The 24,359-nt window shown below is 39.7% G+C and overlaps 1 protein-coding gene across 3 annotated transcripts in view; it reads left to right on the plus strand.

The window, feature by feature from the left end:
• Nucleotides 1–24,359, plus strand: part of RASA3 (RAS p21 protein activator 3) — a 282,307-nt gene that overhangs the window by 241,706 nt on the left and 16,242 nt on the right. For all 3 annotated transcript variants that reach the window (XM_075061447.1, XM_032777821.2, XM_032777822.2), the window contains 13 exons: nt 1,610–1,690; nt 3,192–3,264; nt 10,379–10,458; nt 14,524–14,628; nt 15,206–15,362; nt 16,203–16,351; nt 17,765–17,879; nt 18,761–18,835; nt 19,463–19,586; nt 20,769–20,875; nt 22,109–22,186; nt 23,193–23,270; nt 23,823–23,896. In XM_075061447.1, the coding sequence (XP_074917548.1) occupies nt 1,610–1,690; nt 3,192–3,264; nt 10,379–10,458; nt 14,524–14,628; nt 15,206–15,362; nt 16,203–16,351; nt 17,765–17,879; nt 18,761–18,835; nt 19,463–19,586; nt 20,769–20,875; nt 22,109–22,186; nt 23,193–23,270; nt 23,823–23,896 (1,296 nt within the window). The remainder of the gene's footprint in view (nt 1–1,609; nt 1,691–3,191; nt 3,265–10,378; nt 10,459–14,523; nt 14,629–15,205; nt 15,363–16,202; nt 16,352–17,764; nt 17,880–18,760; nt 18,836–19,462; nt 19,587–20,768; nt 20,876–22,108; nt 22,187–23,192; nt 23,271–23,822; nt 23,897–24,359) is intronic.

Raw genomic sequence — 24,359 nt, forward strand, 5'->3', positions numbered from 1 at the left:
CACTGTCAGAAGACAGGATACTGGGCTAGATGGACCTTTTAACCTGACCCAGTATGGCCGTCCTTATGTTCTTACACTCTTATTCCAGAATAAGTGTGTGTCCACATGGGGAATTTTGTCAGTATAACCATATCAGTTTACATTGATATCTTATCTTATACCATATAACTTTCCCATATAGACCAGTCCTTAGAGATTTTCATTGACTTAACCAGCACCAGTGTCCTACACAGTTTCATTAGAACTGATACAGTGTTTGCCAAGTTGCAGTGTGAAAACACATTCGTTTATAAAAATTGCATCTTCCCTCAACTGGAAATGACATCTATTTAAACTACCATCTTCCCTCTCCGCTTCACCAACTACTGTAGATTATGCTGCTGTAGTCACCTGTGCAATGGAGAGTCGTGCGTGTGTGCGCGTGTGTATACATAACACTCATATTGCAAACAAAAGTTATACATAAATATAAACAACACTCACACCATAAACAAAAACCATCTAGATAAATTTAAATTCCAGAACTCTAGTAAGCCCAGGGTTATGTATTGACACACAGTACAGTGTAATTTGACCCAGTTGCAAAGGGAAGGGGGTACTTTTAAATGGATCAAACGCCTGCTTTTTGCCTCTCTCTTCTCTATGCATTTCAAATATGAGCTGCCTCAGCACACCCATCTCTCATCACTTCACTTTCTAGAACATTTATTCCTAGCTCTTCCCCCCCCCCCCCAAAAAAAATCAACAAACTCACCTATTCAAAAACAAACTTGTTTCAGAAGGGAGAATCCTAGAGGCTGTTTTTGCCTTTTTTTGCCAATAAGTGCTACATTCCTTGAGAGCTTTTTAAATTGTGAAACCTGAAACCGCACTAACTTATATTAGTTCCCTCTTTGGGTGAGGTGGAAACATGGAAGTTAGAGCTGTAAATTTTTCATCTTAAAAGATTCCTTGCTTGGAGGAAGTCAGAGCAGGGTGACTCAACCATTCTAGTTGCATTCTGTCCCTTTGGTATCACATCACTAACTTCTTGAAAGCAGAACTGAAAAACATGTTTGTTCATTCTTTGAGTTTTGTTGTTAGGATGTTTTACTGGTTTGGGAAATGATGGGTTTGTCGTGATTGGCTGTGTATTCTGGCATATTATATTTTGTTAAAGTACATAGGCCTTTGTGCATGTAACACTGTGAAACTATTTGTCTGATACCAGGATCTTTCTGCAATCTTTTCTCATCTTAAACAGTGTTTTTTTTTACATGTACAAGTAAACAGTGATTGATATGAACTCTCATAAGAATGTCGCTATGTCCTCCATACCTATAGTAGTGACTTTCATGAACTGTTGATTGTTACTGATGTTTTGGGTGTTGTAAGAGGCCTTCAGATTAAGACTCCTCTGTAGTTTAATGTTGGCTTCTGACATTAATGATGGTATTACTTTAAACTGGGAAACAATTGTTTGGTCTAAGACAAAAGAAAGGATACAGGATCATGCTAGCACCATTTGTATCCCTTAATAAGGAGCATTCTGAAAATGAGAAGACACTAACTTTGATTGTTCCATCAAGCTCCTCTTATTTTGTCTGGTTCTCTTTTGTTCTTCTTTCAGAGTTCTAGAATGCAAAGGCCTCCCAATAGTGAATGGACAATGTGATCCCTATGCCACAGTTACCTTAGCAGGACCATACAGGCAAGTATTGAAAACTGAAGAGCTTCCATTTTGTAGGGCTTCATAACAGATGGTTTGGGTTTTTATTTATTAGAAATCTGCATTCTAAAATCGATAGAGGATTTATTGGGCCATTGCTACTTTATTTATATGATATAATAAACTATAAGTATCTTGAGGCTTATTGCAGTTTTGCTTCTTTTAAAGCTTTGATCATTACAAAGTATATAATTTGTGGTCAAGCTTAACTTGTGTAGCTTCTCACTTGGCAGTTGGAGGTCAGTATTCAACAAAATTGCTTGTCCATTTTGCAGGAGTGGGGAGGGGAAGAGAGGGAAAATGAATATATAACAGCTTTTTACTTCTGCTTTATTCCGGTATGACATTGAACATTTTGGGTCGTCTTAGTTATGTAGTTCAGCTCCTTAATGCCTGTGGAAAGTGCTATGCACAGCTCAATCCTGAAATTTAATCTGTGTGGGTGTAACAATCCGCCAGAATAGATAACGCTGCAGAATGGGTTTTACACAATATCGTCTATTGAATTATTTATTCTGCACCAGTCTTGTTCAACCTAACTGTAAACATAGTCATGTTAAATTTGAGGTTAAATTTGCACATTCCATCTTTCAATTTTTTATATTATTGGACATGTCAATGGCAATTTGTGCTCCTGCTTCTCAGGGGAATCATCTCACAAGTTCTTATTCTGGAAGAAGCAAAATTGAACTGTTCTGGGACCTCAGAAACCCATGACACAGATACTTCATAGTATTTTACAATGAAACTTGGAGGGGCGGGGGGGTGTGTGCTATGAATGAGACACGTTCTTGACAAATCATTTGCCTCAGATGCGGAGCAATCTTTGAAGGTTGATTGGTCCTCTTCTTATTCTCTGACCAAGTATCTTCTTGTGCCCATCACAGGTGGTGCTGTATTTGGGTTATATTATTCAGTAGTTGGTTTTTAACTACTGTATTTGATAAGTGAAATCTTTTTAAATGACACCAGATGAGTATTACTGAAATTATAGGTGGTAAGAGTTTTTGGCTAGCTCATCAGTCTTGACTGTCTTCTTAAATATGCCTCTTCCCCTACCCCTCCAAAAAAAAGTCCCATTAAACTGTATAACTGAACTGTCATGATTCCACTTGCTAGGGAACAGAAGGCAAACAAAGCTGTCTGTCACTCATCAGTTTTCTTTTGCTTCCTGTCTTCAGAAGCATGCAGCTTAGTCCTTCCCATTATCTAGTCAGTGCCCAATAATTGTTCTTGGACAGAACAACTTACAGGATTGGGGCCCAAGAGCTCACATTTCAGTGTGTGGATAACAACTATGGATACTTGATTTATGAAATCCGTGCGCATGCAATATTCTCCCCCATAAAGAGGTGTGCCTCATTGCATGCTGCATGGAGTTTATAAAACAAATCAAAGCAAATAAGCTACTTCTGTGTTCTGGTAATTGCTCATTAGGACCAGACACTTCTGCTAATGTTCACTTTTCTTTATGTCCATGCAGATCTGAAGCCAAAAAGACTAAAGTTAAAAAGAAGACGAACAATCCGCAGTTTGATGAAGTGTTTTATTTTGAGGTTGGTATTTCAAAGGAATGAGCGATAAACTGAAATACTACACTGTAGATAGTTGGCACGGCATCCTGCTCCATCTTGTGCCAGCTGTCTTCTTTGAAGACTCTTTCAAAGCACAGTGCAGAGCCAGCAATATCCCAGATCAGACTAGATGTCTGCTGACGCAGCAATGTATCAGTTTTCCAGGTGATTGGAGTCAAGTTCTCTAGGTAGTCTTTCCTTCTCAAGAGAGTTTTTTCTGTCCCTCCCAGCACAGACAATTTTTGAATTAGTTCTGCTAAGTGAGTTTTTTCCAGACTGTGGTTTTATAGCTTCTCCACCCTATCTTCCCTTGTCAAAGGTGGGAGGGTTGTCTCGCAGGGAAGATAAAGAACTTTAAAAGCAACAGGGGAAATCTATTCAAGACTGAAAGTTTCAGATGCATGCCCGTGTTCTGTAACACTAAATCTTTCCCGTCAATCCTTAGATCCTATGTAACATGTAACATTTTTAAATGAGTCTAGATAAGGCAAAATGTAACCCCTTTAGAAGTGCTGTTTTTTTTCTTTTACTTAGCACAAGTAATAGGTATATAGAGAGAGATTATATAGATTATATAATTCTCATCCCTGCCCCGGAATAGTTCTTAGGATGTTTTTCATTCTGTGTCTTGTATCTTTATTTTAAAGGAGAGTTTATCATGGATAACTTGGTCCTGGTCTACACTTAAAATTTTTGCTAGTTTAGCTATGTCAGTTAGGAGTTATATTGGCAAAAAAAGTTGTTTTGCCGGTATAGCTTATTTTGTTCAGAGGCCTGGTCTACTAGAAACCTTTGCCAGTATAGTAATAGGAGTTAAGGATGTGATTTTTTTGATGATTTTATACTGGTAAAGGCTCTATTGCAGACGCAGTTATACTGGCAAAAGCTAGTATAAAGTGTGTCTGTGTAGGAGGCTATAGCTATACCAGCAAACCTTTCCTAGTGTCAACAAGGCCTGAGTAAATCCCTTTAACTTCAAGAATAATTAGCACACACCAGCTAATTGAGAGGGACTAATACCTTCCACAGCTGCTGAGAGCCAAAGTAGCTGTAAATTCTCAGTTGTCTCTCTCGAGTGCCCTCCTCACTGTGGTCTCCATGCACCTAGCAACAAAACTAGGGAGGCCTTATCTACCACACCAGTTTAATTAGAATCTGCTGACATTTAGTGATGCAAGTGGAACCAGTATACGCCAGTTGTAAACCAGTAGGTATCCACACAGGTGTGTTAAACCAATGTGACTTCTGTGTGTAGGCCTGGCCTTAGAAGCTTGCCTTATGGCTCACTTCTAAGGGGTCGATGTGAGCATTAGTGTCAATAAATAGGAACTTCTAATCCTGGAACACTGGGGGTGAGGGGCATTTTAAAAATCTAGTGAAAGCTTAAAGGGAGCTAAAGCACTATATGTTAATATCTGTGAACCCGTCGTTTCATTAAAAGGGGCCTATTTGCAGTGTTTCTCAAATGCAGCCACTGTGGCTGCCTGTAGACACCAGGGGCTTTTCTTGTGCCCACTGCCTCCTGGGCAGTGACTAGGGGAGGGGAATCAAGCAGTGACCCCTCCCCCAGGGCCACCAGCAGGGGTTGCACTCTGCCTCCCTTCAGAGCCACAAACACCAGAGGAGCAGGCAGCCAGTGAGTTCCCTACCTTTCTGTGGGCGCTGAGGCTCAAGCTTTGAGTTTTAGTACTGGGGTGGCGAGTGGCAGGCTTTGGCTGTGGGGTTTCGGACTCTAGCCCTGGGCATGGGTGCCGGTCCTTGGACCACCACCACCACCACCCTGCGTCACCCCTGGCTCCTGCTGCCTCCATAGCTTCCATCCATCCCCCATCATCTCTGGCCCCCACTATCTCCCTACCCACTTCCCAGTCTAGAGTTTAAATTGTCCCCTGCCTTGCCAGAGCTGAGTAAATTTGCTGTGATATGAACAAACATACAAATATATTTTGCAGCAGCAGGCTTACTAGCTAGCAAATCTTAAAAAACATAGCAACCAAAAAGCAAAAGAAACAACCACAACAAAAGACAAGAATTTGAAAAGCACTTTATTTGTGTTTCTATTCTGTTTAGGTCCATTGAAGAGTAGAAACAACTGTACCCTTATTTTTATTATTGAGTCTGGGGGGAAAAAACCCTCTGCATAAATAAATTACAATGATTTGGACATGTATATGTGCATATTTGTTTGTTTTTCCTAAAGTTAATTAAGTATTTTAGGAAAAATTGTCAGAGCAGCCACCAGTAAGAGTTGGTGGCTGCACACTACGGGCACTGAAAATTTTGTTGTGAGAACCTCTAACTGCATACAGGGGCAAGTATTCAGCATTGGATAAAACAGATGCTTTTAGTGATGGAATCTCAAGTTCCTCCAAATGCTCAAGTGGACAGCTAGAATCCAACCAGAATAGCTGAGTCCATACAACATTATTTATGGTATCTTCTTGATTCTTTTTTCCCCCTTGTCCATAGGGCTGCTCTTTCTTAACAGGAAGGCTGTTTTACACTGGCTTCCACTTTCCAGTATGGGGAGCCAATTCCATGACTTGGAAATTGCACTCCAATGGAGACATCGTAGGGTCAGATACACACTGGTGTAAATTGGCATAGTACATTGAATTCAGTGGAGAGGCAGCAATTTACAGCAGCAGACAATCTGTCCCATCGTTTGGCACCCCAGGCTGACTTCACTGGAATTGCTGCTGTCACCCAATAATGTGTTGATCCCCACTAACTCAAGAAGGAGGAAAATATGTAACTCTCAAGAAGTGAATACTTTTCTCCCCAAAATATTTTAAGATATCCATTGCACAGTCCCAGCCTAAATGGAGTGCAGTCAGTCATCACTGTGAAAAGATTAAATACACGCGTGTAGTTGTTTGTATGAGTGGCAGCTCATTGTAAATATCTCTTTACTTACTTTGTAGAGGGTAGATGCTGTGTAAAAGGGCCAGAGCAGTGTAAAGGGGCTCTAAAAGTTCCAGATATGACTAGATGGGAATTCCCCGGTGCAGAAACTGAGGAACACAACTTGAGGCTGTCTTCTAAGAACCCCTTCGCAAACCCTGGCATAAGGGGGTGTACCAGAAGCAGGGAGGGTCATACTGGAAACCGGAGAGGCTGGACTATTGCTGTGGAGATTTCTGGGAAGCTGGTGACTGGTTGCCATTATTTAGGTAGTCTCTGATGTCAGAGCATCTGAGAATTAGGAGGGCACAAAGGTAGTTAAAAGCCAGTTTGGTCCCCTCCTCCCTCTGGTCTGGGAATCCCAGACCCCTCATTCCATTCTCTGAATTAATGCATCCCACAGAACTGCCCTTTAAGAATACAGCTCTGTGTGTGTTTGAATGAAACTGAACAGTAAGCAGTCATACAGATGAACTTTAGACTTGTTCACACAGCTTCAGCCAATGGTTTCGGTAAGTGTGCGCTAGCGATGTTGTGTCATAGGCTTAGAATAGAACTAATGTTATACTTTTTGGTGGAAAAGGTCTCATGATCAGCCAAGTGTCAGGTGTTGAAAACCATTTTAGCATAGCTGTGCACTCTTGCCATGCCTGTCACCTCCAGAGCATCTCCCCAGGTCCAGGTGTTGCAGGGCTTTTTCAGTTTAGCAACCCCTTTAGTCATTCTGGTGCCACAATGGTCTGTCATTTTACTTGGCCTAGCCCTCTGGCCAAGTCCCTGCTCAGTTCATGCCCCTTCTAGGGTTAACGGACATGTCTCTTTATAGGAAATATCGAAGTCTAGTGGCTTTTGAGCCTGGTCTTCAACCTCTGTCTCGGCTCGTAATGCTTGTACTCTTCTCCTTCTGATGCTGTGCCTGCCCTCTTGGTCTGGGGAGTAGTAGGGAAACCCAGGCTCGCACTCTTCTCTGCGTTCCAGCCCAGGAACCCTGTTTAGGAGGCTAAGGTCTGGTTCTTCAGTCTGTCCACCATTTCCCCTGGGCTGCGCCTACCTTTTGCCCAACTTGTCAACATCTTTTCCCTGGTCTCTAGATTCTGCTGTCCCATCTGGGAATCTGTGGTTCCTCATTGCTGCTTCTTTTGCAGCCCGAGCGGTAACCCCTCAGTGCTGCTCCCAGTTACTCACAGCAGCTGGGCCGTTATGAGTAACTTTTCTCTTGCCTGGACAAGGCTGCCTTTCTCTCCCTCAGGCAGAAGTTCCTTCCCCATCCCTTTTCCTGGAGCAAGGGTTGTGACTTATGTAGTGCGCTACCAAATTCACAGTCCGTGTTGGTCAATTTCACAGTCATAGGATTTTAAACATTGTAAATTTCATGTTAGGGCCCTAGACTTAAGTTAGCTGCAAGGCTTTCATTAGTTCCCTTCAGATGAACTCCCTTCCCAGTTAGCTTTCCCCTCTGAGGGGCTCACCAGCCCAGCTTCTCCTGCCGGTGTCTGTCTGCTAGGTATGAGGAGCCAGCCTTTTACTGCTCCCCTTCTTCTAACTCAGTCCCAGGGGACTGGGTGAGAGGAGAGCCTTGTCCTGGCTTCTCTGCAAGGTTTCAGGCCCGTAAAGATTCCTTCCCCAAGCATCATTCATTCCCAGGACCCTTAGGTCTCTACATCTATCTATGGGACCCTTCCGAAGCCTTAAGAGGCCATACTTGGTGGTGGATTGGGCTGACAACTAGACACTACTGCCCACAATGGCAGACTATCCCACCACATGTGCTACCTATAAACAGTGGTAGCAGAAGATATTTTGTGAAAATGTCATTTTTGGTCGTGGGTCTGGGGGCATGATCACATCTTAAAGCTGGTCTACACTCGAAAATTAAGTCAGCTTAATTGCATTGCTGAGGAGGGTGTGAAATATCCCCACTCCTGAGCAGCATTGTTAAGATGACCTATACATCCCTGTGTAGACCGCGCTAGGTTGACCTAGCTACCGCCTCTCAGGAAGGTGGATTGCCCATGTCAATGGAAGAATCCCTCCCATAGGCATAGGTAGTGTCTACACAGAAGTGTTTCAGCAGCACAGCTGTAGCATTTCAATTGTAGACAAGCCCTTAAAGTCACTGTTGAGGAGGTTTGCAGGGTGGGGCATGTGGAGAAATTTGGGCTGAGCTGCTGAAATGATGTGAGTTATTAAATCACAGTACTCTGTGGTTCCCAGGTGCATTTCAGTCAATTGCATGATGAGGGATGTGGTCTTCCTTCCAGTGCTTCTAGTTACATTTAGCTTTCATGAATTACCTTTAAAATGGTAAAAAGAAATACAATTTGTTTGACTTCATGTACTGAAGAGTATTTTTTCTGGTTCTCTTTTTGTTCAGTTAAGTCTTACTTACCCTGTATGTACCTACTGACATACAAAAGAAAAATAAGAAGTTTAAGCTTATAATAAAAGCTACTTTTTGTGGATGGCAAGTATTACTCGACAGGAACATTTTAAACCTACCATGAAGATGAGTTGCTGAGCCAGCTCTTGGTTGCACATTCAGTATACAGTGCTTTCCTTTCCTTTGATCAGTTTGTGCTGTGGTTACTTCTGGGTGGGGTACCTTTTGCTTCTGGGTGGGGTGAGTTTCTGTCCTACATTGGTCAAAAATGTAAACCTCAAAGCCTTGTTTCTTCTGTTGCGTTAACAAAAACAGATTTTTAGATATCCCATTTAAAAACTGTTTCCTCCTGTGCTTTGCAAATACAGTATCTTTTTTAGTCTGTTTATTGCCTATGCTTTGCTTTTTGCTTTCTGATACTGCAAATATAGGCGGAGGGAAGAGAAGCTGCACTGTGGTGCTAAGAAATTTTGGTGCTAAGAAATTTTAGTGCTTATCCCTATATTATGGTACATAGGACCCCAGCTCCACATCTCTTGAAAAATTAGCTGTTCTGCATGCTTGAGTGGGCACTAGAATGGCCGGATGTCCCGATAAAATCAGGACTGTCCCGATATTTAACCCTTTGTCCCGCATCCCGATCGATGTACGATTGGGACCCCATTTATCCTGATATTTAGATAAGGAAGCGAGTCGGAGGGAGGCACCGCGCCCACCGGCAGCCAAGCTCCCCGCTCCGTGCTGCCGCCTCCTCCCCCCACAGTGTGCCACATCCCCCCTCCCTCCCAATGCTTCCACCCCCTGCTGCCTAACAGCTGTTTGGCGGAGCTTAGGACTTTCCGGGAAGGGTGGGGGAAGAATGGGGATGTGGCACGCTCAGGGGAGGAGGCAGAAAAGAGGCAAGATAGGGGCAGGGATTTGGAGGAAGGGGGTGGAATGGGGGCAGGGTGAGGTGGGTGCAGGGGCAGGAAGAGGTGGGGGGGGAGAGCACCCACTGGGCAGAGGGGAAGTCGGAGCTGTAGAGTGGCGGGTGGGGGGGTGAACAGGCGAGCAGCGCCAGGCAGCCGAGGGGAGGTGAGGAGGCAAGCGGTGGGTGGGGGACTGAGGAAGGATGCAGCAAGCCAGCAGTGGTCTAGGGGATGAAGAAGGGCACAGTGGCGGGGAGGAGGCGGGACCTGGGGCAGAGTTGGGGCGGAGCCTGGAAGAAGCAGGAGTGGACTGTGGGTGGGGCTAATAGCACCCCAATGTGTCCCAAGACTTTACTGTTGTGATCTGGTCACCTTAGTGGGCACATTTAGCTGACTTTATAGACAGCACTTTCCTTTGCTACTTTTAAGTGCTCCTGTATTAAAGGGTTTCTGTGTGTCAATATTTTAGTGTTGGATTACTTCAATTGTCTTTCTTTTCAAAGTGCAGCAGGAAATCATTGTAAGAAGTCTTTATTTAAAACCAGATTGTTTGTTATGTTTCTTCTTTTTTTCAGCTAGACTTTAGATGTTGACAACACCTCTTGCATGATTTTCTACATCTATTTAACTTTTAAACACTGATGTGAAAAACTCTGATATTCTTATCTACTCTATAATAAGGAGAGTTTGGTGTATGGTGTAATTATTCTTGTTTATCCTGAAAACACTTCTGCCTAATGAGTAGTCCCACTGAGGTCAACAGAATTATTCATGTAAATAAACATTGGCAGAATCGAAGCCTAAACTACAACTGATAGTGTCTACAATATGGCTATCAATATGTGATGAAAGCATAGTGAGCTCTCCATTTTAACTATTTTTATCTGTTTCTTTTTCACACCAGGTAACCAGACCCTGCAGCTACAACAAAAAATCCCATTTTGATATTGAAGATGCCGACGAAGTGGACAAAATGGAGATTAGGTAATATAAAAAATTCCACAGTAACAAAAACATGTTTTTCTTCCATTATACAATTTTGCATTAAATTCAATTTTGGTCTCGTACCCTTTTCCCCAGTACCCCTCAATTAAGACTCTAGATCAGAGGTGGTCAAAGTGTGGGAGGCGCCCCCCTAACGGGATGTGGAGGATTGTCTGAAGGGGTGTGGTGGGGTCTGGGCCAGCCCGGATGGGGAGGGAGCACCATCCAGTCCCTCCCAGCCACCAGCTCTGCTCTGGTCTCACGGCCAGCTGCATCACTGTCTGTCTACCCCACACCTGGCCCCATGCCCAGCCTCAACGCAGCTCCATTCCGGGCCCCACAACACTCCTCGGCCCCAGACCACCCCACTTACCCTAGTCCACATCGACCCCAACCCCTCCCCACTCAAGCCGCAGCCCCACTCCCGACCCTGGCTCATGGGGTGGAGGCAGACAGGAGTAAGGGAGAGTTTGACCCTCAAAAGTTTGAGGACTAGATCTAGATCTATCAATGTGTGACTGTAATTAAGTTTAGCCCTTTACTAATGTGTGGCTGCTTTAATAATGTGTATATGACTGTCTGAAAAGACTTCATTGTTCCTAAGACCAATGCAAGACAGTTCTTAAATCCTGGTGAGGAGGAAGAAATACTTTGTTGGTGAAGTTTATGAAACAGTTTGGAAAAGATTAAATACTTTAATACATAAAAGAGAGCAGATAAAGGGTTAGTTCTGGTTGGGCAAGCTGTTCATTGAGAGTTCCCCCCTCCCTTATAGGACCGAGGGTATTTATTTCCATCCCCCCCCCATCATGTATCTTAAATTAATCTACTGCCATTTCTTCTCTAAACATTTTCCTTCCATGGACTATGCATAGGATTAAGCCCTATATAAATTTTTTTCTAACAACAAAAGTTCTTATTTTCAGTGGTTGTAGGAAGTGGCAGGCCAGGGTATATCATTGCATTAGTACCAGGTGTTCCTTTTACGTGCAGTTTTTCTTTTCTTTTTTTCTTCCTGTGAATAGAGGAAAATTTTCTTAGCTGTGGGGCCCTCAGATTGATTATTGTAGTCATACTTAATAACAGATTGACCACTTCTAAAAATGTACCTCCCGTATTTTGCTTTTTTAAACAGCAGAACTAGGCTTTGGAAGCTGGAGGTGGTAGTGTTTATTTACTAATTCACTGCCTTACTACATCTTTCATACTCTAGGTACACAAATACTCAAAGTTTTTAAATTTTGTATACAGTAAACACAAGGCTTTGTCTAGAATGTAGCAAATGGAACCTGAATTGTGCTTCTAGCCACCTCCTCCTTTCCTTTCCCTAAAGTCTGAAGCAAAACTGCACTGAATTATAATCCATAACAAATAAATTTGGAGCCAGTTTTCCTCTCTTGAAAGTTTGTGTTTGTGAATGTGTCATATTAGGAAGTTGCATTTATGGTGGGCATCTTCTCAGAATCCAGTTATACAAGGAACCAGAGGACACGTCATTTCCAATAAATGGTTTGTTAAATCAAGGTTTGGCCATGTGTAAATAACGATTCATCTTCCTGAAAATCCATCCCTTCCTTAACCTGGTTTTGACAATCTGTATTGGTCTATTAGAGTTAGTGCAGCAGCAGTGCTCAGGCTCCTTCCAGAGTTGAAAACTTTTTTTTCCTGTCTCCCCACTCCACCCCCAACATTTTTCAGAAAATTTCAACTAGCTCGGGCCAACTCTCAGTACAAGCCAGTGCCTACCCAAAAATTTTGAATCTAAATTGAGATGAGATGGAACAAGTTGACACAAATAACCCATGCAACTTAGTGCCACAAGATATTATTGAGGGATAAAATTGAGAGAATTAAAAATGCATTAGAGATTTATGGTATCAACTTCTGTTACACTAATTAAAATAAACTTTTATAAGGAATATCAAACCCCAGGCTTCAAGGCATGCCAACCACCTACTTGGAACTAGGAAGAAACCTTCCAGAAGGGCGTCATTGCAAAATTGTTCCTAATGGGTAATTTTACACCACCTGCTTTATCATGTGGTACTGATTCCTGTTGAAGATAGAATACCAGGCTAGATGTTTTGTTGTATATCCAGTATGATAATTTCTATGTCTATGGAACATGCAATGGACATTTAAAACTCCTGATTCCTTATTTATTTTAAAACCTGTTTTTTCCATATATTTATATGACAAGTCTTACTGTTCTTCCCTTATAGCTCTGCGTGGGACTATTTTTAATCCCGCTCCCACTATTATGTCAGTGGGGCCTGCGGGATTCCAGTCCCATGCAGGGCTCTACCTTATACCAGTGTTTCCCAAAGCAAGAGGCATTCTCTCTCCTCTTCCACACCCCCAGCAAAACTCTATTTTTCTTCAGCATATCAGCTTCCATTTTTGAAAATAAAAAGTAAGTCTATGTTGCAAAGGAAACCTTCAAAGGATGAAGTAACTTGTGCAGAGACAGCTGGTGAAGTTTGTAGAGAACCTGGAGCAATACTGTCTCATTCATCTCACTTGCTGCTGCTAGCTCAAATGCCAGTAGTTATACTCTAAATTTCTATATCGTTAACTCTTTCACAGCATATAATAAAGAGATTTTTACTAGGATTTCCCGAAGATGAGGAAGTGAGCGTGGAAGCCTTTGACTATACATAGTGGGACAGCAGGATATATGATAGGTTTCATTTTTCTGAAGAAAGGCGTGGCTTCAAGTTTGGGAATCACTGCAATATACAGACTCTCCCTCTTGACTAGAATATCACCCCCACAGGCCAATGGTTGATAACTGCTAGTAAACACTCATATCAATGACTGAGATGCTTTCCAACAGCACCAGATTACTGTATGCACACATATATAGGATGATCATCTTCTCACTTTGTGGAAATAACAGTGTATTGTCACTGAAGTGGTAAATATAGAGCAGTCATTCTCAACTAGGGGTACATGTACCTGTGGGGGTACTCAGAGATCTTCCCAGAGATGCATCAACTCATCTGGATATTTGCCTAATTCTACAACAGGCTATGTAAAAAGCACTAGCAAAGTCTGTACAAACTAAAAATTTCATAGGCAATGATTTGTTTACACTGCTCTGTATGCTATACACTGAAATTTAAGTACAATATTTATATTCCAATTGATTTATTTTATAATTATATGGTAAAAATGAGAGAGTACGCAATTTGTCAGTAATAGTGTGCTGTGACACTTTTGTATTTTTATGTCTAATTTTAAGTGAGTGAAACTTGGGGGTAAACAAGACAAATCAGTCTCTTGAAAAGGTTGCAGTAGTCTGGAAAGGTTGAGAGCCAATGTCAGAGAGACTAAATATCTGTCTTGAAACTACCGGGAGAAAGGTTAAACTTGAAAACCGTGACAGGGAACCAATAAGTTAAACCCTACAACAACAAATGCATGGTAACTACTGACAGATAGTTAGCTAGTGATTTGTAGTGAGGTGTTTGGGTATCTGGGATGAACACTTTGTAATGCTGAGCCCCTGTGTTTAACAGGAGAATTACCATATCCAAATGGAGGGTATCATTGGTGTTTTGAATTGATCCTTTTTTGTTTAGGCCCAGACTCATTGGCATGTCCCATGTCAGTAACAGGCCAAAAATAAAGGGGTTGCAATATCTGAGTTAGAAAAACCAAAACTGAAAATAGTGTGGCTTAGGAACAGAAAAGTAAGCAGTTTTAATTATAGTGCTTTATCCCAGAACTGTGTGTTTTGACATCCCAGCAGTGGATCTGTACCTGTGAATTGGAAACATTTCTGCTGCTTTTAAAAGTGTAAATTCTTGTGAGCAAAACAGATGAGAAAAGAGTATCCTAGGTTTCTGTCCACTGACTTGTGCAGTTATGAATTAGCAGATTCCAACAGTGTAAGCTCCTCTTTGACTCCTTGGAAACCAATACAGTATGTTTTGGAACATACTTTTCTGACTCATGCATAATGGATGAAAAATGAAATTAAAAAGAGAAAAATGACACTTTGTTTTTTTCTTATGTTTTCAATATTAGTTTCTTTGGATTTTTGGTTTTGTTGTATTACAGAGTAGACCTTTGGAATGCCAGCAACTTGAAGTTTGGAGATGAGTTTCTAGGAGAGCTAAGACTTCCTTTAAAATGTCTCCGACAATCCAGCTGTTATGAAGCATGGTACTCACTATTTATTTTTCTTTGTCATAAAAGAAAAGGTACTGTTTTTAGTACTGCACATATTACATTTTTACTACAAAACCAGAACAGTAACTACTGTTGTGTAATAAAGTTTAAATGCATTTAACTTCCAGCTAGTTTCCCACACAAAAAACCTAAACCAAAATCTTCAATTACCAGACTATCAGAACAAAGATATTGAAATATGTGAGGCATTGTTTTGATGGCATAGTTGTTGAAAAATGTGTTTTTGGGGTTTTTTTTGTGTGTGCAAATTAGGTGGGAGTTCTAATGCATTTAACTTTGATGTTATGCACTGCAATTCTGCAGGAATGCCATACTTTTATTACTGTATGAGATTTTATATTATCTTAAGTACACAATACTTTATGATCAGAACTTTCCCTAGTAAAGTTGATGCAAAAGGAACTGGTGCACATCTTTGGAAACTGATTCAGAACATCAAAGAGTCCATAGGTTTACTTGTGTTGTGTATGTATCTACATATTATATATATTCATGTATAGCTTAAGAGCTTTTTTTCTGTTTCAAGACCAACTATTTTTTTGCCTGCCAGGTATTTCCTGCAGCCCAGAGATAATGGCAACAAGTCATTGAAGCCAGATGACCTTGGTTCCTTAAGGTTAAATGTGGTTTACACTGAGGACCATGTTTTTTCCTCAGACTATTACAGCCCACTTAGAGACCTCCTGTTAAAATCTGCAGATGTTGAGGTAATTTATTTGCTGCTGCTTTTTGTTTACCTGCTGATTATTCTCAAAGCCCCCATAAATATTTGTAATTTTACAAGTGAGGTTCTAGAACTGAAGTTGCCAGAGATCTCAGCTGATTCTTTTTTTTGTACTTGAGACTTTTATGAAGCTGTATATCCCTTGTGCTTGTTTTTGTCCATGCAGAAAAGATCTGTATCTGCACGCACTGATGGTAAGTACAGACACACCCAGCTACAACAGTGGTTATGAGAACCCATATGTACTTCTCAACTGTTTAATCTTACATTTGTATGCAAAATAAACTAGATGGGTTTGATCAGTTGGCTTTCTTTTACTGGAAAAGAAATGATTTACCTGCATTTATGTAGAAAAAATATTTTTGTTTTTTTATGCATACTAATCCTAAAATGTGAAATGAGATGGGCTATGTTTGAGATCAAATCATCCAATTAGCTGTTGTACTAGACCATTTGTTTCCCTAAAGAGAACTGTCTTTAACTTCTTTGATTGTGGTTTAAAAAAATACAGCAAAATGTTCAGGTTTTTATGTCCAGTATTTAGCAAGCAGCTGCGATATTCATCGAAACCAGATATTAACAATGGGGAAACAGACACTGCATTGTCATTGTTTTTAAATTGCTGCCCTCTTGTGATCAAAACTTACAACCGGCAGACAAAGTGGAAATTGAGACCCAGCCATCTCACAGGTGACAGGGCACAGCAAGATAATATGTGTGGTACTGTGTGAGGAGTCTATGTGAAGAAAAAGAAACTAGTGTTAATAAGTGGTGATTACTATAGATACACGTCTCAAAGTTTTTGCTTCTCTCTATTGTTCAGCCTGTTTCAGCATCTGCTGCACATGTGTTGGGTGAAGTTTGCAGAGAAAAACAGGAAGCAGCCATACCTCTGGTTAGACTTTTTTTACACTATGGCAAAATTGTGCCTTTCATCAGTGCAATTGCAAATGCTGAAGTGAAGAGAACTCAGTAAGTACCAAGGAACCACTAATTTTTAAATACAATTTCAGATGTTGCTATAACGTCATGCTCAATTTATGGAATTGCAATGGCTTTTTTAAAAAGTAATCATTTTTATTATTTAGGTCCTCTACTGTGATACCTGAAATTATGTGTATACTTTAACTTGTGGGTGCAAAAAACGCAGTGAACAAGAGATGGCAAATCTGATTTAGACACTAATGGCTGTTTGCAAAATTAAGAACCATTATATGTGCATACACTTGTTACCTGGTCTATTTATATTTTTTTAAAAAAAAGACTATTTCGGTTTCTGTGTGCATGCTTCCTTTTAGAGGGTCAGTATACCAATATTGAAAAAAGGGCCCTGCAAGTTGTACTCGGGTTTGGGAATACATGATCTTGCTGGCCAAGCTGTATATCATCATTAAAAACAGCATATCCATGGGTGGTGCAAAAGCAGGAGAGATGTGAGAAAGCCACATAGGGAAAGCGTTAGTGAGAATGTCATTCCAATAGATAAAAATAACTCTATCTAGGCTAATATTGACTTAAGAGAACAATACGATGCCATGCCTAGGAAGTCCGACATAATAATGTGGCATGTTTCTCAGTAAGATTGATTTGAAAATATGTAAAAATACACATTTCTGGAGGTCATTCACAAACCTGCAGGCTGTAATCATGCAAATATAAGGTTAACAAATGCTACGATCACTCATCTGCAGCTTTTTATGTCCCCAGTCCTACAAAGAGAATTGTGCAGGTGGCTCCCCACTGAAGTAAATGTGGGGCTGTGTAGGCTCAACGGTCCACTCACACGGTTCTGTTTGCAGATTGGGGCCTACGTAGTGCATAACATACAGTATTCCATCAAGCATGGTACTGTAGTTCAGCCACAAACGGTCACTTAGGTCATACAATCTTATTAATCATCCCAAATATGCCTTTTGTAAGAGTAGTTAGCAGATGGAATCCAGTGCCCAATATAGTCATGAGACTGAAATGGCTGCCTCCCAAGTTCATTCTGGGCAGTAGTGCATGAAAGCACAGACATTTTTCACTGTTTTTCCATTAGGTTGTAAGCTCCTTGCGGCAGGGTCTATGTCTCCGCATGTGTTTGTGCAGTGCTCAGTGTAGTGGAACTCCAGTGCACTACTGTAATAAAAATTATGAAGAACACCCGCAAATCTCAGACCATCTAACAACCATATGTTGACGACTGTTGTTTTTCTGTGATAAGCTAGAAATGCACTAAACATTATACAATGCATTTCATGGCAGCCCTTAGGCAAGGATCAAGGGGAATATTTGTGTGTGCATTCAAAAACAGCTTTTCATTGCTTTCAGTTGCTGCTTTTATTTTCACATGTTAGTGATTTATTACAGAAGACTAAATTATAGAAAATTGTTCCCTTCCAGAGACCCTAACACCATTTTCAGAGGAAATTCATTAACTTCCAAGTGCATTGATGAGACCATGAAACTGGCAGGGATGCATTATCTTCAGGTTACACTAAAGCCAATTCTAGATGAGGTAAGAGCAGATTCAGGACACTTCTTTTTGGTAAAAGTTCAACCTAACAGGCCTTCTAGGATGAGATATTGTTGATGTCTTGCCCCTTAAGATTGGTTTGCAGGACTAATGTCAAAAGCTTGTATTTAAATGAAAACCCGTGTGGTTTTCATTACCCAATGAGTCACAAGTTCATGAACAGTGGACTTTCATTAAAGAAAAATAAAAAGTTTCCTTGTGAACTGTGTCTAAAATAAGCATCTTGTCTTTTAAAATACGTCATTTAGCATCTGGAAAATGGTTTAAAAAAAAAGAAAATAAAAGCCTAAGAAAATAAAAACTGCACAGCAGAAAACATTGGTCATAAATAACACATTTCATCCTGTTGCTTTAAATGGATGTGATTATTCCTAGATAACTGCATATGTGACAGCTGGTAATGTGGTGATGCTTTATTATCTCTCCAGTCCAGTGTGGCTCTTCTTTTTTCTTTTTTCCCCTCAGAACCATAATTGAGCAACAATTTCAGACCACAGATTTCCTTTAAGTGATTCAGCACTATTGTATCTAAACACTTACTATGTCGTCTCATCAGGAAATACTATTTTCCCTAAGAATAGTTTTACATTACTATCTCTTTGGAACAAGAAATATTTTCTTAAATGATTATCTTGTTTGGGAGGACCTGGTGAAAACTTCATCCTTTTAGGTGCAGGATACTGCTGAAAAATAGAATGTAACATTTTGGAAAAATTCAAAATCTTGACTAGCTGATGCATGATGTCTTGCCAGAAGACAAAATACTTTACCCAAGAAAGCTAGCAAACTTAAATCCTTTATTTTAAGACTTCTTCCACTTGAAGATATGCCAGTGTACTAATTCTTCATCATGTTCTTTCTAGATCTGCCAGCTCCATAAACCTTGTGAAATTGATCCTGTGAAGTTAAAAGATGGTGAAAACCTGGAAAATAATAGGGTAGGCAATCAGATTTGCAACTGAAAACAAAATCTCTAATTATATTGAGTATTTTGTCTCCCTTACTGAGGTCCCTGAACCTCATTTGGTGTTGTAAATTAAGCTTTCATGTCTTAGTAGCCACTGGAAGCCTTCTTAACCTTGTAGAAATGTAACGAAAAAAAAAATCACACACGTCAGCTTCATGTTTAGATGTATAGCATAGTACTGAAATGTGAAGTTGTCTATTAAATGTAAAATAGGCAAGGAAGAATAGGATTTGTTTCCAATCGACTATGTAAATATCCAGTATGGTGGAAATGAACACTCCTTAGCCAATTGTTTTGTAGAAGAAATAATGTTCTTTTTGGAATGAGGTCCAATTTTTTGGGGGGTGGGGGGGGAGAGGGGTAGAAAAAGATACTGTGCTTTCAGCTTTGTGCTTAGAAATACACCTTGCCAAAGAGTAGGGTACCCATTGAATCTGGAGCTGTGTTTTTTTTTTTATATGTTATAATTTATTGCAAATATAATCTACTGTAGATGCCGTTAGAGAAAGTGTAGTAGCCTTGTTCTCCATTGAAGAGAAATGGTGCATTTAAAACAAAACAAAACTAAAATAAATTTAACACATTACTAATGTTTCAGGAAAATCTGAGGCAGTATGTTGACCGCATTTTTACTGTCATTACGAAATCTGGGGTGAGCTGTCCTACAGTGATGTGTGATATTTTCTTTTCACTGAGAGAGTCAGCCGCCAAACGTTTTCAAGGTGAGTTGCTGTGAGTCTTTTTAACTTCTTGTATGTTAAATCATTTTGAAGAATATAACTTTTATTATCTACCAGTTTACATTATCAGAGTTACAGGTGTAGAGGTTAAAAGTATATTTCAGATTAGAAGCTATTTATGAAGTGTATATCTATACTGTGTTTACCTCAGCTCTTCCTTAAAATCTGTTCTATTCTGCTCTGAAACTGACATGATAGAAATGTCATTGAGGGGGTTCAAATTTATGTATCAGTGATTTCAGATCAAATATGCTCAGTTTATAAGTATAGAGTTTTTTTTAACACAGCTAGTCTGCAAACTCGTTATCAAATCTCAGGTTTTTTTGATCCATGTATTACCCTGTAATAAAAGCCAAATTATAAATTATTGACACTTATGCAAGGCCATTGCCTTCAGTGGGTTTGCATAGCTATAATCGAGTAGAACTTAGTGAAATTTGTTGCAGATACACAAGACGAAGTAGAATCTGTTTCACTTCTTCTTAGCTATGCCGGAGTAAAAAGCAATTTTAAAAAGCCCCAATCAACCAACAAAAATCAATTTTTTGTCACTAAAGTAAACAGATCTGACTCTTCATACACACAAGGAGCAGATCGGTTGAGTAAGATGATGCCATTTTATAGTCACTTTGAGAATAGAAAATCTCAGAACGAAATTCCATTGATCTCCATATTGTGTTCCTTATCCGTTCAATTTATAATAATTATTGTAATAATTACTATTTGTTACTTCTTTTATAATAGTGCACGGGAGTCCTAACGAATCAGGGCCCCTTTGTGCTAGATGCTATAGATAAATGGTGAGAATCAGTGTCCTTTATAATTGGTGTAAATGAGTCATGTGTTCCAGTTGAGTACCAAAATTTGATATACAAACTAAGCATTTCCTGCACAATGAGACTTTGTGGACCTCCCTACACAGTTTTGTTCTGTTTTAATGGGGCTTGCTCCCACCTGGATATTTTCATTACTTTATCAATAGCTAATATTTGGCTCCAAATGACCTCCATTATCTCATTCGCCCATAACTCGTGAATATGTGAACCTCCAGCACAGGACTGAATTAACTATCAGAATGTATTTTGACAGTTTTACCAGTACTGAAGATGCTCTTTAAAGTATTGTTTGTTGGGGTAATGAGTGGAATGGTTTCTCTTGTTACAGGTGACCCAGATGTACGGTATACAGCTGTAAGCAGTTTCATTTTTCTGAGATTCTTTGCTCCTGCAATTCTTTCTCCAAATCTCTTTCAGCTTACACCACACCACCCCGTAAGTACTTTATCGATCTATCTAGGTTCATATGTGGCCCATCACCATAGTATGAGTGCTTACCAAGCGTCGTCGTCGTTTTAAATCTATCTTCTCAACACATAGGAGAAATAGCTTGATGGTTCTTGTCTTTTTTGTGTGTTAGCAGATGTGTTAGGTGACTGTGTTTGTGAAGAATTTAGACTCCCCCCCCCCACCCCTTGATAAGCTGAAGTGAGTTTTACATTTAGTTTTGAAATTGAGCCTTGTGGTAATTCTCATCCCTTTCTCTCAGGGAGGGAGTTCTGTAATCTAGGTCAGCTCCTATGAAAGTTCTGTCTCAAACTCTCATGAGCCTCCTCCCCCTACTGGTCAACAGTTTCATTGTCCAGCTGGGTAATCATACAAGCTTGTGTCCTTTGCTAGTGTTCAGTGCTATCAAAGAGATTTGTGTGTGGAATTACCTATTGTAAGAACTCTGCATATGGGGCCCAGCATGCTGTGAAGTGTTACATAAACTGGAATTGTATCGCCTCATTCTTTTCTTGTACAAAGTTATATGCGGTAAGGTGGGTTTCAGCTGCAATAACTTTGTTAAAAATGTGTTAATTGCCTTAAAAATTAAACAGATTTTGTTTACATGTTAAAATGTTCTCTCATTCCTAAATAAGTGAATATTTTAAAAATGGTCATATCAGATACTTCTCGCTGGGATAAAAAGTGCCTTCTAGTGGTCAGAGGTGACTTTGACGATTAAGTTGTTAAAGAGTCCACTAAAAAGGGTACAGCATAATTTTTAAATAGGTTGAATACTACTGTAGCCTCTTGGCCAAATTCCCTTAAGTAAACAGGTTCTACAATAAGTCAAAGGCACCGCAAGCTATTCTAGAGACTGTAGTAGCCGCTCCATTTTAATTGGATTCATTACTTCAAAACCCTTTGAATAGTAAATGTGTTGCCCAAAACCTAAACTCTTAAATTTCAGTATGGAAAATAGTCTTCAAGCATTCACTTACAAATGAAGCAAGGATTCTTCCTCACTTGCTCTCCAGAAACAAGGGCAAGAAGGTAGTCATAACAAAGTCTGTCATGCTTCTTAAGGCAGCAGCTTTCTTTCTATAAAGTTTGTGAGTTTTTTAAATTCTACACTGATTGTTGGTATGAGTGAAATAGAGAACAGCAAATGTGTGTAGTGCTCTGTCCCGTGTTTTAAACATCAGGAATATGTAACACCACTGTTCTACCCCTTCATAGGATCCTCAGACCTCTAGAACATTGACACTTATCTCTAAGACCATACAAACGTTGGGCAGCTTATCAAAATCTAAATCTGTAAGTGTTTTGTTTTATTCTTACTTTGTGGGTTATGTTGGCAAAACGTTGCTCTTTATTTCCTTTTTAAAAGCAGTTTGTCGCTTTATTATTGTAATTAAATGTTTGGAATTGCTGTATAGTACCATATACAAACGAGTCAGTGGTAAGCAATGCTAGAGTAACTGAATTTATAACCTACATGCTAATTGATGGCAAATGTTTTCTTCATTTGAATTATATTTTTAGTAAAGTGTGACGTGGTCTCAGGGCTCTGGGGCTTTTTGTGAAGTCTTTTTGAAAAAATGCAGCATTGAAAGTACCTGGAGAATGAAGTTCTGAGCTTATATACATGGCAGCAGCCCTGCTGTCTTTTCTGTGCTGCCTCAGCAAAGTATTTAAAGCCTGATCTAGATCTAGAGGAACCACCTCTAATGGTGAGGGATAGGGCACTTCTCATGCCATTTCAGCTCTCAGCCAATTAATGATGATAGCTGATAGTGACTTTTTGATGTCCACTAGAAATTTGAAATGAGAATAATATGAGCCCATGGGCCACCAAACAGTTATCAGATGATAACATGAGGCCACTGCTGACCTTATCTGGATTCACACCAGCAACCTACGAGTGAGCCTTATCCCATTTACAAATCTCTTGAGTCCATTCAGTTCCTTGTCTCTTACTGTTTTTGTCACATTGTTTTGGGAGCATGACTTTTAAAAAATAGCTTGAGACTTTTACAGAATGTTGTAGTAAGCATACTGAATTGAAGATTTGGAATGCGTTCTGCTAAACCACATTTTTGTAATAGAAATTATTTTAGTCTCAGAGCTTTCTTGATAGTACTTCTTAGTACAGCCAAACAACGTGGAAGTAGTTTTGGTTTCTTTCTCTTTTTTGCAGATAGGGAAATTGGTGGTGGTTTGAGTAGGGAAACACTTATTTTGTGAGTCTGTTGATGTTAAGGTTTTAGGTATAAGTTGTACTAGAAGACACACAAATATTGGTTGGTTGTTTGCATTTCAGGCCAGCTTCAAGGAATCTTACATGGCAACTTTTTATGACTATTTTAATGAGCAGAAATATGCAGATGCAGTAAAAAATGTAAGTAACTAGCCAATGCATCGAATACATATTATACTCATTGAAGCTGATGTTTAGAATCATGTAAGTAGTGTAATATTTACACAAAACACTCAAGAAAAAACTGATTCAGTAGTACTCAAGAAATAGGAAGTGAATACAGTGCACGCAAAAATCCATAGAATTTGTTGGAAACCACCCTTCTTAAATAACACTTACGGAACAATATACTATTGGTCAGATTTTACACATTCCGTGTTATCCTGCAGCCTCTAATGAGAACAGTCTGGTCCAAGACTAAATGAAGGAGGTTGAGTAATAAAGGAAAAGGAGCATGAAGAGGAGATAAAGAAGTGGGGATCTATACCTTTTGTACTCAGGGGCACTGTTGCATTTGAACTGTTCTTAATTTACCATCCAGAAAACCTTCCCAAATTCCCTAGTTGTTTGCTGTATGCTTTTTTCAAATATTGTTAGAGCATTGTCTTGTACTATAGTAATATGTAAATATAAACATTTTAATTTGGCTTCTGTTGTACCCATATTTTATCAGTATGCTTTGTCCATCTTAAGTTCTTAGATTTGATTTCATCCTCTGGAAGGAGAGATCACAAAAGTATAGAGCAACCCATACTGCTTAAAGAAGGGTAAGAATGAGTTCATAGTAGAATTTCTTGTATCTCTGTATATTTTAATACCATTGTAAAGCAGCTGTTCTTCCTCCCCACTACATTCATATGTTACGAGGGAAAATATAAATGTAGAAAATGTTGCATTGCTGTCTTTATCCACTGTGGCTGCTAGCTTATTTTAACATACTTTCATTTGATTTAAACATTTTAATTTCACATGTGTTCTAGAATTTTTGTTAAAAAAAAAAAAAAAAAAGCTTATAGAACTTAATTACCACAATTAGTGCAGAGTTAAGTTAAATTGCCCCTTTTGTTAAAAGAAGGTTAAGGTTGTGACTCAAACTTACAACAGCTGCAAAATTCCATTCCGTAGACAGACACTCAGTACTTTAATCATGACATTGTGGAGTGGGCAAAGCCTTCCGATGGATTTTGCCATTCCTGTTGTGCTATAAAATCTTAACTAATTTTTGCAGAA

The sequence above is a fragment of the Chelonoidis abingdonii genome, chromosome 1, assembly GCF_003597395.2.
Source record: "Chelonoidis abingdonii isolate Lonesome George chromosome 1, CheloAbing_2.0, whole genome shotgun sequence".
NCBI classification, from domain to species: Eukaryota; Metazoa; Chordata; order Testudines; family Testudinidae; genus Chelonoidis; species Chelonoidis abingdonii.